Source organism: Carettochelys insculpta, chromosome 6 (genome assembly GCF_033958435.1).
Source record: "Carettochelys insculpta isolate YL-2023 chromosome 6, ASM3395843v1, whole genome shotgun sequence".
Taxonomy (NCBI): domain Eukaryota; kingdom Metazoa; phylum Chordata; order Testudines; family Carettochelyidae; genus Carettochelys; species Carettochelys insculpta.
Genome location: NC_134142.1, coordinates 126,901,436 through 126,916,368, shown reverse-complemented (window position 1 = coordinate 126,916,368; position 14,933 = coordinate 126,901,436). Strand labels below are relative to the sequence as shown.

The window sequence follows — 14,933 nt, the reverse complement described above, 5'->3', positions numbered from 1 at the left end:
CTACAGCTGAGTGCGGAAGTGCAGGCCGGTCCCTGCCATGCGGCGCCGGTAATGGGCGTCAAAGGCCTCGTTCTGCGCCACAGTGAAAAGGTTCTTCCAGTCGCCAACCTCGCCTGGAAGGAGCCACAGAGGGACGTTAGCAGGGGGCCCCCGTGAGCCACAGCCGCCCTGGCCCCAGAGGGGCCTCCCACCACTCCTTGCCCTGCCGTGCACCGACCGGTCATTGCCAGCACCAGTGCCGTCTGGCCTCAGCCCAGTGGCCACCTGCGAGGGCTGCTGGGTAACGGCTGGGCCAAGGGTGTGTGTGTGTTTCCCGCCTGGCCCTGGCCCTGGCCCTGGCCCTGGCCCTGGCCCTGGCCGCTCACCCTTGCGCATGAAGGGGCTGATTCGCTGGTCCAGGATGGTGCTGGGCAGGCTGCTGTAGTTGGCCATGGGGTTCTCCTTCATGACCTGGAAGGACGTTCTCTGGATGATCCTCTCCACGACCTCCGGTGGCAGCTCCACCTCCAGGAACTCCATGACCCTGCGGATCTCCTGAGCAGGGTCCTGGCAGGGGACAAACACATTGACCAACCCAAGGCGCTGTGGGGCCGCTGGCTGATGGCGGGCGCCTTTGGTTTCAGGGTCCCTGGGGTGGCAGCTGCCTCCGGCTCGCCAGGCACGCCCATAGGACCTGCAAGGCAAGCCTGTGGCGCACAGGTCACGCCGTGCCAGCCGCCCTCCCGCCCACAGCAGCTTGCTTGGCTTAGGGGCTTGGGTGAGGGCCACAGCGAGCAGCTGCAGGCAGCCAAACCACAGTTGAGCTGGTGGGGGTCAGGCTGGGGGTGCTCCCTGTCTGGCCCCAGCCCAAGCCCTGTCCAGCACAGACACTACACGGTGCCAGGCCGGGCGCGCTCCGGGCTGGGACAGAGACGGTGCCAACGCCCTCCCCACAAGTAACAGCGACGGCGCCCCAGGGCTCCGAGCAGCCAGCCTGTGACGGACTGTGCGGGGTCGGGGGACCCAGCTCGCTCACTGGGGAGCTAAGGCGCTGGGTCGAACGGTGCATCCCGCTGGGCTCCTGAGGTCCCTTCCAGCCCTATGAGTCTGTGTCTTGGTCTGAGCAAGGGGCAGCAACGGCCCCCAGGTCCCACCATCCCACCCCCGGCTTAACCCCTCTCGGCTCCCCAGCCCCGTCTTAACCCCTCTCAGCCCCCCTACCTCCGGCTTAACCCCTCTCGGCCCCCACCCGTCTTAATTCCCTCTTGGCCCCCACCCGTCTTAATCCCCCCTCGGCCCTCCAGCCCCAGCTTAACCCCCCTCTTGGCCCCCACCCCCGGCTTAATCCCCTCTCAGCCCCCAGCCCCGTCTTAACCCCTCTCAGCCCCCAGCCCCGTCTTAACCCCTCTCGGCCCCCCTACCCCTGGCTTAACCCCTCTCGGCCCCCAGCCCCGTCTTAACCCCTCTCAGCCCCCCAGCCCCGTCTTAACCCCTCTCGGCCCCCCTACCCCTGGCTTAACCCCTCTCGGCCCCCCAACCCCGGCTTAACCCCCCTCTCGGCCCCCAGCCCCGGCTTAACCCCACTCGGCCCCCCCCCCCGGCTTAATCCCCTCTCAGCCCCCAGCCCCGTCTTAACCCCTCTCGGCTCCCCACCCCCGGCTTAATCACCTCTCAGCTCCCACCCCCGGCTTAATCCCCTCTCAGCCCCCTACCCCCAGTTTGACCCCTCTCTCGGCCCCCACCCCCCTGGCTTAACCCGTCTCAGCTCCCCAGCCCCAGTTTAACCCCTCTCAGCCCCCTACCCCCAGTTTAACGCCTCTCAATTCCCCAGCCCCAGCTTAATCCCTCTCAGCTCCCACCCCCAATTTAACACCCCTCTCAGCTCCCCAGCCCCAGCTTAATCCCTCTCAGCCCCCACCCCCAGCTTAACCCCTCTCAGCCCCCACCCCCGGCTTGAGCCCTCTCAGCCCCCAGCACCAGATTAATCCCTCTCAGCCCCCACACCCTTATGGGGCAGGGTGGGGCAGGGCAGGGCGCTGGAGGAGTGCATGGCGGGGTGGGGCAGGGCAGGGCGCTGGAGGAGTGCATGGTGGGGTGGGGCAGGGCAGGGCAGGGCGCCGGAGGAGTGCATGATGGGGTGGGGCAGGGCAGGGCGCTGGAGGAGTGCATGGTGGGGCGGGGCAGGGCAGGGTGCTGGAGGAGTGCATGGTGGGGCAGGGCAGGGCGCTGGAGGAGTGCATGGTGGGGCAGGGCAGGGCGCTGGAGGAGTGCATGGTGGGGCGGGGCAGGGCAGGGCGCTGGAGGAGTGCATGGTGGGGTGGGGCAGGGCAGGGCGCTGGAGGAGTGCATGGTGGGGTGGGGCGGGGAAGGGCAGGGTGCTGGAGGAGTGCATGGCGGGGTAGGGCAGGGCGCTGGAGGAGTGCATGGTGGGGCGGGGCAGGGCAGGGCGCTGGAGGAGTGCATGGTGGGGCAGGGCAGGGCGCTGGAGGAGTGCATGGTGGGGTGGGGCGGGGCAGGGCGCTGGAGGAGTGCATGGTGGGGTGGGGCGGGGAAGGGCAGGGTGCTGGAGGAGTGCATGGCGGGGTAGGGCAGGGCGCTGGAGGAGTGCATGGTGGGGCGGGGCAGGGCAGGGCAGGGCGCTGGAGGAGTGCATGGTGGGGCAGGGCAGGGCGCTGGAGGAGTGCATGGTGGGGCGGGGCAGGGCAGGGCGCTGGAGGAGTGCATGGTGGGGCGGGGTAGGGTGCTGGAGGAGTGCATGGTGGGGCAGGGCAGGGCGCTGGAGGAGTGCATGGTGGGGCGGGGCAGGGCAGGGCGCTGGAGGAGTGCATGGTGGGGCGGGGTAGGGTGCTGGAGGAGTGCGTGGGGCAGGGCAGGGTGCTGGAGGAGTGCGTGGGGCAGGGCAGGGTGCTGGAGGAGTGCATGGTGGGGCGGGGCAGGGCAGGGCGCTGGAGGAGTGCATGGCGGGGTAGGGCAGGGCGCTGGAGGAGTGCATGGTGGGGCGGGGAAGGGCAGGGTGCTGGAGGAGTGCATGGCGGGGTAGGGCAGGGCGCTGGAGGAGTGCATGGTGGGGCGAGGCAGGGCAGGGTGCTGGAGGAGTGCATGGTGGGGCGAGGCAGGGCAGGGCGCTGGAGGAGTGCATGGTGGGGCGGGGCAGGGCAGGGCGCTGGAGGAGTGCATGGTGGGGTGGGGCAGGGCAGGGCGCTGGAGGAGTGCATGGTGGGGCAGGGCAGGGCGCTGGAGGAGTGCATGGTGGGGTGGGGCAGGGCAGGGCGCTGGAGGAGTGCATGGTGGGGCAGGGCAGGGCGCTGGAGGAGTGCATGGTGGGGCGGGGCAGGGCAGGGCGCTGGAGGAGTGCATGGTGGGGTGGGGCAGGGCAGGGAGCTGGAGGAGTGCATGGTGGGGTGGGGCAAGGCAGGGTGCTGGAGGAGTGCATGGCGGGGCAAGGCAGGGCGCTGGAGGAGTGCATGGTGGGGCGGGGCAGGGCAGGGCGCTGGAGGAGTGCATGGTGGGGTGGGGCAGGGCAGGGCGCTGGAGGAGTGCATGGTGGGGCAGGGCAGGGCGCTGGAGGAGTGCATGGTGGGGTGGGGCAAGGCAGGGTGCTGGAGGAGTGCATGGTGGGGCAAGGCAGGGCGCTGGAGGAGTGCATGGTGGGGCGGGGCAGGGCAGGGCGCTGGAGGAGTGCATGGTGGGGTGGGGCAGGGCAGGGCGCTGGAGGAGTGCACGGCGGCAGAGCCGCAAATGGCTCCTGTGAGAGTCACGTGCAGCTCAGGGCCACCCAACCGGCGACCCTTCGAAAACCTACTTGAGAGCGACAAGTGGGGGATCCCTGGCCTGGTGCTGGGAGCCTTGTGTGAGCCGGTGTCCCTGGGGCTCTCGCAGCACCAGCTGTGCCAGCTACTTGGTGAAGGCAATGCCACCCATGCTGGGGCCGTACGCGGCTGTGTGGCCAGCCCCACTGGTGCCGGAGGAGACCTCCCAGGATGCCACGGGTGACGTGAGAAACCGCTCTTGCAAGAGCAGCTGGCAGAGGGCGGGGATAAGCCACAGCGTTGCCATTTCATGGCTGAATTTCTCACTACACTAGGGTGGCTCTCACTGCATCACTGCGGGGGTGCCAGCCTGCGGCAGCTCCCGGAACTTCCCCTGCCCCGCTGCCCTCAAGGGACGGCGCCGGGTGTGGCCGCCAGCGCCCAGGGCGGGTTTGCCTGGAACTGGTGAAGTTTTCCTCCGTGAGGTTTGCTGCAGCCTTAGCCCTGAGCTGCATCTCGCAGCGTGTCCAGGCTCAGGGCTGCAGCAGATGTGGGCAAGCCGGGACTCCCCCTTCCCACAGGCCTGGACCTGGGAGCCCCATTCAGCTGACACCCCAGCTCCCAAAAGGCCAGGGTGCGCGGTTGGGAGGGGCTGTTAGCATGGCCACCCCGGCGATGCCCTCATCCTGCAAGTGCCACTGCCAGCGGCTGCAGCCACATGGCTTGGAAACACTGGGAAAGGGCTTGAGAAGGCAGAGCCGGAGGCACCGGTGAGTGTAATTCAGGCTCTGGCAAGCAGGATCGGACCTGGCTAATTGGAACTGCTGTGTCCAATGCTCATTTGCATTCGTCTCTCCTTGCACGCTCAGCTCACCAGCGTTTTCACTCTGAGGCTCTCCTTGCACGCAAAGTTCACTGATGTTTTCACTCTGAGGCTCTCATTGCATGCTAAGCTCACCGGCATTTTCACTATGCGGCTCTCCTTGCACGCTAGGATCACCAGCATTTTCACTCTGATTCTCTCCTTACACACTAAGCTCACTGGTGTTTTCACTCTGGCACACTGACTGCTGAGCTAAGCAGCCTAGTGCCTGCAGCCACATTCTACAGCTGCTGTAGTCTCACTTTTGCATGCAGAGGCTCTGGAAGCATTGTGTGCTCGGTGGCCATCAGAGCATATACCTCTGGCTATCCCGTAGAGGCAGGCTGAGGCCAGGGGACGGCAGAGCATGTGCTGCCAGAAGTGTGGGGGTTCAGGGAGCTGACCCATGGCCCACGCCACCAAGACACCTGGCGCAAAGGATGGGCAATAAAGTGACTTGGATCCCTGGGAAAGTGACTGCGCCTTGTACTCACACTCACCTCTTTCATGTCCTCATAGAAGACGTAGAGGATGCGGTGGTTGGTCCTTTCCTCCCAGTATCTACAGACGTGGTCATACCATGAGCCCCAGGCCACTGTAGGGACAGAGGTCGAGCTGGCATTACCATGATGCCACCACAGAGCAGGTACCATGTCTTGGGGCTAAGGGGGAAGTGGGAGATGTGGTGTACAGCCTTTGGTACCGTCTTGCTCATTTTTCTGATTAACAAACTGGGGCAGTACAACCTAGGTGGGGCCATCGTAAGGCAGGTGCAGCATGGGCTGGATAGGCGACCTCAAAGGGCAGCTGCCAATGGTCTCACTCATGCTGGAGGGGCCAAAGAAGCGAGGTCCCGCAGGGGTCAGTTTGGGACCACTTCTCTTCAACATCTTCAGCAAGTTTAGCTAGTGGCATAGAGAGCTTGGTTACCCCGTGTGCTGGGGATGGGGACCGCCTTGGAGGCTGGGAAGAACTTTCCAAATGACCTAGGCAAGCTGGAGAAAAGGCCTGAGGTAGATGAGATGAAAGTCAACAGGGACGATTGCAAAGTGCTGCTCTTAGAGAGCCCCAATCAATGGCGGAAAGGGGCCGGACTGCACCATGAGCTAAACGTGAGTCACCAGCGTGATGCTGCTGTTAGAACGCAAACGAGGTTCTGGGACGCATTACCGGGCTGTTGGGAGCCAGCCAAGAGGAGCCATCCTTCTGCCCTGCCGTGCGCTGGCCAGATGCACGGCACCTTTCCAAGGGCAAGTTAAGCAAACGCCCCTCGGGGATGGTCGGCTGGTGCTTCGTGCGGCTGTGAGGGCAGGGACTGGACTTGATGACCTACGGTTTTCTGATCCCCTGGCAGAGACCACAGCTGTAGGCATCCTATGGCCTCCTGCCAGAATTCCTTGCCAGCTTCCCCCACCAGTCCATGCACCCTGCCATGGAAACTTCCCGGCTGGGACCAGAGTCGCGTCTCCTCCCAGTCCTGATGCAGGGGCGGGGAGGGAGGGAGGCAGAGCTCTCAGAACTCTCCCCCCACTACTGACATTTGCCAGCCATGAACTTCTGCAGGTAGAGTTCCCAGGGCCCTGGCTCTGGCTGCGTCTTGTTCATCTGGTCGAAGTAGTAATAAGAGACCACGTTGTCCTTGGCATTTCGGGCCACATAGATCACCTGGGGAAGAAAGAAAATTGTCATGGCGGGTCAGGAGTGAGGGCGCTGGCAGGGCTGGGGTAGGCCTGGGCTGGGCTGGCAGAGGGCTGCGGGTCAGGCGTGCAGGGCACCGGTGGGGCTGGGGTACCCCCGGGCTGGGCTGGCAGAGGGCTGCGGGTCAGGCGTGCAGGGCACCGGTGGGGCTGGGGTACCCCCGGGCTGGGCTGGCAGAGGGCTGCGGGTCGGGCGTGCAGGGCACCGGTGGGGCTGGGGTACCCCCGGGCTGGGCTGGCAGAGGGCTGCGGGTCGGGCGTGCAGGGCACCGGTGGGGCTGGGGTACCCCCGGGCTGGGCTGGCAGAGGGCTGCGGGTCGGGAGTGCAGGGCACCGGCAGGGCTGTTGGGGGTGCAGGAGGGTGTCTCTTGCCTTGCATTTGTTCTCCCAGAAGGACTTGGGAACCAGCTGGAAGGGCAGGTGGGTCTTGATGACTCGAGGAGAAGGCGCGTTCTCCAGCTGCTGCACGCCTGCGAGAGAGGGAGTCAGCGTGGGGGAAAGCCCAGCAAGAAGGAGGTGGGGGGGCAGCCTTGTCTGTCCCCAGGCAGCCGGATCGGGGGCACCCACCTGAGGGCAATGGGGGCGGAGGGCAGATCTCCAGGAAGGGGATGCGGATGTGGGTAGGAGCTCGAGAGGCTTTTTCCATGTCCCCTCGGACCAGGATCAGGTCCACGATCTCCTGCATCCACGTGGTCCCTGCGGGGCGGCAGAGACGGTCCCACACTGTGCCCTCAGCCCAGCCCCACTGGGACGTTACTGGGTTTTTGAATTAAAGCTGACAGCTGTTTCTGTCCCCTTTGCAATTGGCACCGACCCTTGTGCCAGGGCTGCCATGGGAGGTGTCTCCTGAGAGCTGGTGATGCCCTGAGTCTGTCTGTCTTGTGTGTCTGGGCGGTGGCTGTACGTGAGGCTGTGGACACTGGCTCTGTAGTTGTATAGGAAACGTGTTTGTGATGAGATGCACAATGGGAGGCGAGATCACTTCCCCCAGCCAGGACGACGGACTTAACAAAGGCTCAGACGTCGACTGCACATCTCAGGCGTTTGGGACTTGTCCTCTGGAACGCAGCCAGCGGCAAAGTCCCACAGCGGCCCGCTGGGTCAGCTGACCCGGGCTGAGCAGTGCAATTGAAAGCAGATGGCCAGACATCCATTCCACCCGCTGGGATGTCTGGTGAACAGAGCGACCAATGACAATTTGCACAATGGCCCACCTGGGTCAGGTGGCTCCATGGGCTGTGGGAAGGAGAAAGGACTTCTCCCCTCCAGATGAACAACTAGAAGATGGCCCTGGCTGTGGCCATCTGGGTTCCAGTTCTGCAGCCTCCATGAACTGAGCCTATGTGACCGAGGATCCCACCCCCATGGGGTGTGTTTTCTGAGACATTCTAGACATCCACGTGTAATGCTGCTGGCTGCGTCAACAGCTGTATTAGATAAAAAGCAGTCAAGTAGCACTTTAAAGACTAGCAAAATAGTTTATTAGGTGAGCTTTCATGGGACAGACCCACTTCTTCAGACCATAGCCAGACCAGAACAGACTCAATATTTAAGGCACAGAGAACCAAAAACAGTGAGCAAGGAGAACAAATCAGAAAAAGATAATCAAGGTGAGCAAATCAGAGAGTGGAGGGGTGCGGGGGAAGGTCAAGAATTAGACTGAGCCAAGTATGCAGACGAGCCCCTACAGTGACTCAGAAAGTTCCCATCACAATTTAAACCATATGTTAATGTGCCAAATTTAAATATAAATGTCAGCTCGTCCACTTCTCGTTCTAAAATGGAGAGATAATTTCTCTTCAGTAACACACATACCTTGAGGTCATTGACAGAATGGCCCATTCCATTAAAATGTTGACTAACTGGTTTGTGGATCTGGAGTGTTTACATGTCTGTTTTGTGCCCGTTGACCCTTTGTCTAAGGGAGTTAGACGTCTGTCCAATGTACAAAGCATCTGGGCATTGTTGACACATGATGGCATATATGATGGTAGTAGAGGAGCATGAGAAAGTGCCCGTGATTCTGTGAGTAACCTGGTTAGGTCCAGTGATGGTATTTCCAGAGAAGACATGTGGACAAAGCTGGCAGCGGGCTTTGCTGCAGGGAAAGGTTCCAGGACTGGTGTTCCTGGGGTGTAGACTGTGGCTGTTAGTAAGGATCCTCATGAGGTTGGGAGGTGTCTGTAGGAGAGAACAGGCCTGTCACCCAGGGTCTTCTGGAATGTGGCATCCTGATTAAGGATAGGTTGTAGGTCTTTAATAATTCGTTGCAGTGGTCTGATTTGGGGGATGTAGGTGATGACCAGTGGTGTTCTGTTCTTAGCTTTTTTGGGCCAATCTTGGAGTAGCTGGTTTCTGGGTATGCGTCTGGCCCTGTCGATTTGTTTTTTACTTCTCCTGGTGGGTAATTCAGGTTTATGAATATTTGGTAAAGTTCTTGTAGTTTTTGGTCTCTGTCAGTAGGATCAGAGCAAATGTGATTGTATCTAAGAGCTTGACTGTAAACAATGGATCTAGTCATGTGTGCAGGATGGAAACTAGAAGGGTGTAGATAAGTATACCGATCAGTGGGTTTTTGGTACAGTGTGGTACTGATCAGGCCATCCTTGATTAGTAGTGTAGTGTCCAGGAAATGTATCTCTTGCATGTTGTAATCAAGGCATAAGTTGATGGTGGGGTGTAGGTTGTTAAAGTCTCTGTGGAATTCCTCTAGAGCCTCTGTACCATGGGTCCAAATCATAAAGATGTCATCAATGTATCTTAAGTAGAGGAGTGGTAATAGGGGACGAGAGCTGAGGAATCGTTGTTCCAGGTCAGCCATAAATATATTAGCATATTGTGGGGTCATGCGGGTGCCCATAGCAGTTCCACTAATCTGGAGGTATAAATTGTCCCCAAAACGGACAATTGCTCTGATCCTACTGACAGAGACCAAAAACTACAAGAACTTTACCAAATATTCATAAACCTGAATTTCCCACCAGGAGAAGTAAAAAGACAAATCAACAGAGCCAGACGAATACCCAGAGACCAGCTACTCCAAGATCGGCCCAAAAAAGCCAAGAACAGAACACCACTGGTCATCACCTACAGCCCCCAACTCAGACCACTGCAACGAATTATTAAAGACCTACAACCTATCCTTAATCAGGATGCCACACTCCAGAAGGCCCTGGGTGACAGGCCTGTTCTCTCCTACAGACACCTCCCAACCTCATGAGGATCCTCACTAACAGCCACAGTCTGTACCCCAGGAACACCAGTCCTGGAACCTTTCCCTGCAACAAAGCCCGCTGCCAGCTCCGTCCACATGTCTTCTCTGGAAATACCATCACTGGACCTAACCAGGTTACTCACAGAATTACGGACACTTTCTCATGCTCGTCAACGAACATCATATATGCCATCATGTGCCAACAATGCCCAGACGCTTTGTATATTGGACAGACGTCTAACTCCCTTAGACAAAGGGTCAACGGGCACAAAACAGACATCAAAACACTCCAGATCCACAAACCAGTTAGTCAACATTTTAATGGAATGGGCCATTCTGTCAATGACCTCAAGGTATGTGTGTTACTGAAGAGAAATTATCTCTCCATTTTAGAATGAGAAGTGGACGAGCTGACATTTATATTCAAATTCAGCACATTAACACATGGTTTAAATCGTGATGGGAACTTTCTGAGTCACTATAGGGGTTCGTCTGCATACTTGGCTCAGTCTAATTCTTGACCTTCCCCCCCACCCCTCCACTCTCTGATTTGCTCACCTTGATTATCTTTTTCTGATTTGTCCTCCTTGCTCACTGTTTTTGGTTCTCTGTGTCTTAAATATTGAGTCTGGTCTGGTCTGGCTCTGGTCTGAAGAAGTGGGTCTGTCCCACGAAAGCTCACCTAATAAACCATTTTGCTAGTCTTTAAAGTGCTACTTGACTGCTTTTTGTTTTGATAGTGTATAGACTAGCACGGCTCCCTCTCTGTTAGCTGTACTAGATGTATGTGATTTGTCACTTCCACAATTTTCCGCTCCCCCCCCGTTCTTCCTTTCTTTGCTAACAAGCTTGAGCTTGCAGGTGCGAAAGGACTGGCACACTGTGCTGGTTTGGGGAAGATCCAAGTACGTGTTGACCCGGGACTGAGGCTGGACCCTTCGTGAGCTGGAAGAATCTGTGGAGTTGGTGAAATGGGCTCTCAGAGCCCCTCACCCGAGTAAGGGGGTTGCTGATCTGGGCTTTTGAAGCAGTTGGAAACTCTGAATTTGCTCGTGTGGCTTCTGGCCGGCCAGTGGGGCTGGCAGAGGTGCTATGTGGGTGGCTGGGTTTGTCGTGGGGAGAAGGAAATCCCAGCCTCGGCTGTAAGTGGCCCAGTTTTAATAAATATACTCAGGATTGGTTCCCTTAGCTGTGCCCAGAAGCCCCCTCATATTGCAGGGGATGCGGATGTGGGTAGGGGACAGACAGGCTTTCTCGGCCCAGGATCAGGTCCACGTTCAGCATCCACGTGGTCCCTGCAGTGCAGCAGACATAGGCCTACGCTGAGCCCTCAGCTCAGCCCCACCCATGCTACGACGCCACGTGCCTGAGCTCTTTGCAAGGAGCAGTTGTAGGACATTGCACTGGTGCTGCAGTGGCTGGGAGCCCACCCCCACGGCCAGCGCCCGCCCCCACGGTGCCCCTGCTGGGACAGGAGGTGATGGAGGGGCCAGGAGCCCACCCCCACGGCCAGCGCCCGCCCCCACGGTGCCCCTGCTGGGACAGGAGGTGATGGAGGGGCCAGGAGCCCATCCCCACGGCCAGCGCCCGCCCCCACGGTGCCCCTGCTGGGACAGGAGGTGATGGAGGGGCCAGGAGCCCACCCCCACGGCCAGCGCCCACCCCCACGGTGCCCCTGCTGGGACAGGAGGTGATGGAGGGGCCAGGAGCCCACCCCCACGGCCAGCGCCCGCCCCCACGGTGCCCCTGCTGGGACAGGAGGTGATGGAGGGGCCAGGAGCCCACCCCCACGGCCAGCGCCCACCCCCACGGTGCCCCTGCTGGGACAGGAGGTGATGGAGGGGCCAGGAGCCCACCCCCACAGCCAGCGCTCACCCCCACGGTGCCCCTGCTGGGACAGGAGGTGATGGAGGGGCCAGGAGCCCACCCCCACGGCCAGCGCCCACCCCCACGGTGCCCCTGCTGGGACAGGAGGTGATGGAGGGGCCAGGAGCCCACCCCCACGGCCAGCGCCCACCCCCACGGTGCCCCTGCTGGGACAGGAGGTGATGGAGGGGACAGGAGCCCACCCCCACGGCCAGCGCCCCCTCCCTGCTGTGCGGAGCTGGGCTGGAGAGGCCAGGAGCCCTCCCCCCACCCCCGACGCTGCCCCGCTCTGTGGCTGGGATGTCCCTTACCTGCCTTGGGGTAGGTGGAGATGAGGAGGTCGCCGGGCCGGGCCTGGAAGCCCTCGATGGGCCCCCACTGCTGGGCGATGGGCTCCGTGAGTGGGATGCTGTGCACCAGGCGCAGGGGGAAGCGGTGGAGCGCAGCATGGGCCTCGTGCAAGGCTTCAGTGTAGCTCTTGGGGGCTGCCATGGGAGCTGCTTCAGCTGGCGAGGTGGGGAGTCGGGGTTAGGGGCAGTGACCCTGGGATCCTGCAGGGGAAGTCCTCCCCCAGGAGCAGGCAGGGTCTGGGGGGTGTGAGGCACCTGGCTGGGGGCAGGAAGGGCTCTGGGGGTGCGGGCTGGGGGCAGATGTAGGATTTTGGGGGGATGGCTGGGGCAGGGGAATTCTGGGGGGTGTGGGCTGGGGCAGGGAGGGCTCTGGGGGTGTGGGCTGGGGGCAGCTGTAGGATTTTGGGGGGATGGCTGGGGCAGGGGTGGTTCTGGGGGTGCGGGCTGGGAGCAGGGGAATTCTGGGGGGTGTGGGCTGGGGCAGGGAGGGCTCTGGGGGTGCGGGCTGGGGGCAGCTGTAGGATTTTGGGGGGACGGCTGGGGCAGGGGTGATTCTGGGGGAGTGGGCTGGGGACAGGGGGATTCTGGGGGTGCGGGCTGGGGCAGGGAGGGCTCTGGGGGTGTGGGCTGGGAGCAGGGGAATTCTGGAGGAGATGGTTGGTGCCAGGGGAATTCTGGGGGTGTGGGCTGGGGGCAGATGTAGGATTTTGGGGGGATGGCTGGGGCAGGGGTGATTCTGGGGGTGCGGGCTGGGAGCAGGGGAATTCTGGGGGAGCTGGCTGGGGGCAGGGAGGGCTCTGGGGTGCGGGCTGGTTGCCCCCTGGCTGAGGGCACAGGCTGGGTCCTGCCTGATTCTGTCCCAGCTGCTGGCTGTGAGCTTCTCAGCCCAGGACACACTCCACACCATGGTCCGAAAATGATCTTTACTGTCACAAAACCAGGGGGACTGAGGACATTCCCTGTAGCTCCCCCTCCCCAGAATCCGCCCCCCAGGATCTGCACTGTCAGCCCCCAAACACCCTCCCCACCCCTTGGCATTGCACTCTGCCCCACGTCATCCCCTCCACGCAGCAGGGTGGCCCAGCCCTGCACCAGCAGCCGGGGCTGGGCTCGGTATCTGGTCCAGGGGATCACAGAGCCGGCTCAGCCCCAGCCCCGTAACCTGGGGAATTCACCCCCGGCCGGCCCCTGTGAGAGGCAGAGCCCCTCACAAGCACAGCGGCAGTGGGGAGGGAATCGCCCCACGTTAAATAGGGACAGTGCCCCGAGCAGGACTCGCTGCTGCAGCTGTGCGAGACACCCCACTCCAGCGTGCGTGGAGCAGGGCCTGGCTGTGCCCCCCACCCCCCTGCTCACGGTGGAGTCCCTGGGGTCAGGTCAGACCCTGGCTGCAGCGGCGTGAGGTCGCCCCGCCCCTGCGGATGGAGGCACCTGCTGCTCTGCCGGCTGAGCACTGGCTGTGGCTCCTCACCGGCTGTGGGTCCTCTCCCCTGGCCGCTCCACCAGCCACGGGCACAGCCGCTTGCTCGCTCGCCAGCCGCCTGCCAGGCACCGCCTGCACCAACAGCCTCTCCGCTGTGCCTGACCTCTGCCCCTGCGGCTCTTGGTGGCGTGTCGCTCTCCCCAGGCTGGGCAGAGCCAAGGGCGTCCAGCTCGCACGAGCCCCACGGAACTCGGCCTTTCGTCCAGCGCTGGGAGAGGAACATCCCGGCTGTGGCCCCGGCAGACGCCAGCGCTCCCCGTGGGTGGGAGAGGAACATCCCGGCTGTGGCCCCGGCAGACGCCAGCGCTCCCCGTGGGTGGGAGAGGAACATCCCGGCTGTGGCCCCGGCAGACGCCAGCGCTCCCCGTGGGTGGGAGAGGAACATCCCGGCTGTGGCCCCGGCAGACGCCAGCGCTCCCCGTGGGTGGGAGAGGAACATCCCGGCTGTGGCCCCGGCAGACGCCAGCGCTCCCCGTGGGTGGGAGAGGAACATCCCGGGTGTGGCCCCGGCAGACGCGAGCCCTGTGTTGCAACACTCACCCCACCCTCGTTGTCGCAGGGGCTGCCCGCACACGCGGCTGCACTTCCCCCAGGCAGCTCCCCGGCCAATCCCTGCAGCCCTCGGGCTCCGCGGGGCGGGCAGGCAGCGGAGCTGCGGCCCGCACGGGAGCGGGGCACACGTGTCCCGGCAGCACACACGGAACCGGAGCACCCGCCCTTGCCCCGGGGCCTCGGGCCAGGGAAAGGGGCTGGGGGGGAAAGGGGCGTTGTCTGAGAAGCGCAGTTTATGTCCCGGCCAGCCCAGCCCAGGCTGCGGGCGACGAGCCGCAGGGGCTCCGGGGCCCTCGCCGAGCACGCAGCAGGGCGCAGCTTTCGGCCCGAGGGCGCGGGGCGGTGGCAGCGCTGGAGGAGCGCTCCGGGGCCAGTGCGGACAACCACGTGGAGTCTCGGCTTGGCTCCTCACGGGCGAGGATCTGCGGGCCGGCCCAGGGCTCAGTCCAGAGCTGGCTGCTGAGGGCTGGACAGAGGGGCCACTGGCCATGTGACCCCCGGCAGCCCATGGAGGGACCGGCCCCACCTCTGCTCGTCCCTGTGCTCCCCGCCCTGTCTGCTCCCCCCAGCAATGCAGCCCCAGGGACTAGCCGGGTCGGGGGCCAGGGGCTGGCACCAGCAATGGGTTCCAGCCTCACGCACTCACCAGCAGCAGCAGTGGGGCGCTTGCGGGGAGGAGGAGCGAGGGGTTTCCCCACAGAGCGATGCAGCCGGAGGAGTCCCATGAGCTGGGGCCACTTGTATTGTTTGCCCCCACTGCTGGGGCGTGTAGGGGGTGTCCCCAGATGCGCCTGTTGCCGGGGGGGTGCCCATTTCTTTGGAGTTACAGGGGGAGGTGAGTAATTCTGTCTGTGTGCTGCTTGTGACGCTGCTGTTCCTAACGAGCTTCACTTCTCCCTTCTGCCGATTCCCTCCCCGTGGAGCTATTCCGCCCAACTCAGGCCCACAGGATTCAGTTCTCCCCCCCGCCCATCCAGGCTCAGGTAACACACACGCACACGCGTACGCGAGCTGCCAGACCTCATCTGAGATGACCAGTTAATCAGCACTTACAAGCTGACACCTGATATGTCCCTATAGTAACAGAGAGGGAGCCGTGCTAGTCTATACACTATCAAAACAAAAAGCAGTCAAGTAGCACTTTAAAGACTAGCGAAATGGTTTATTAGGTGAGCTTTCGT

The 14,933-nt window shown here is 62.2% G+C and overlaps 1 protein-coding gene across 1 annotated transcript; it reads right to left on the bottom strand.

Moving 5' to 3' along the window:
• LOC142014094 (sulfotransferase 1B1-like) lies at nucleotides 1-11,859 on the bottom strand. Its single transcript, XM_074996121.1, has 7 exons — nucleotides 11,679-11,859; nucleotides 6,855-6,983; nucleotides 6,660-6,757; nucleotides 6,129-6,255; nucleotides 5,091-5,185; nucleotides 366-546; nucleotides 1-113 (listed from the first exon to the last, which is right to left on the bottom strand). The coding sequence occupies exons 1-7, from the start codon at nucleotides 11,857-11,859 to the stop codon at nucleotides 1-3; spliced, it is 924 nt and encodes a 307-aa protein (XP_074852222.1).
• Nucleotides 11,860-14,933: the final 3,074 nt, after the last annotated feature.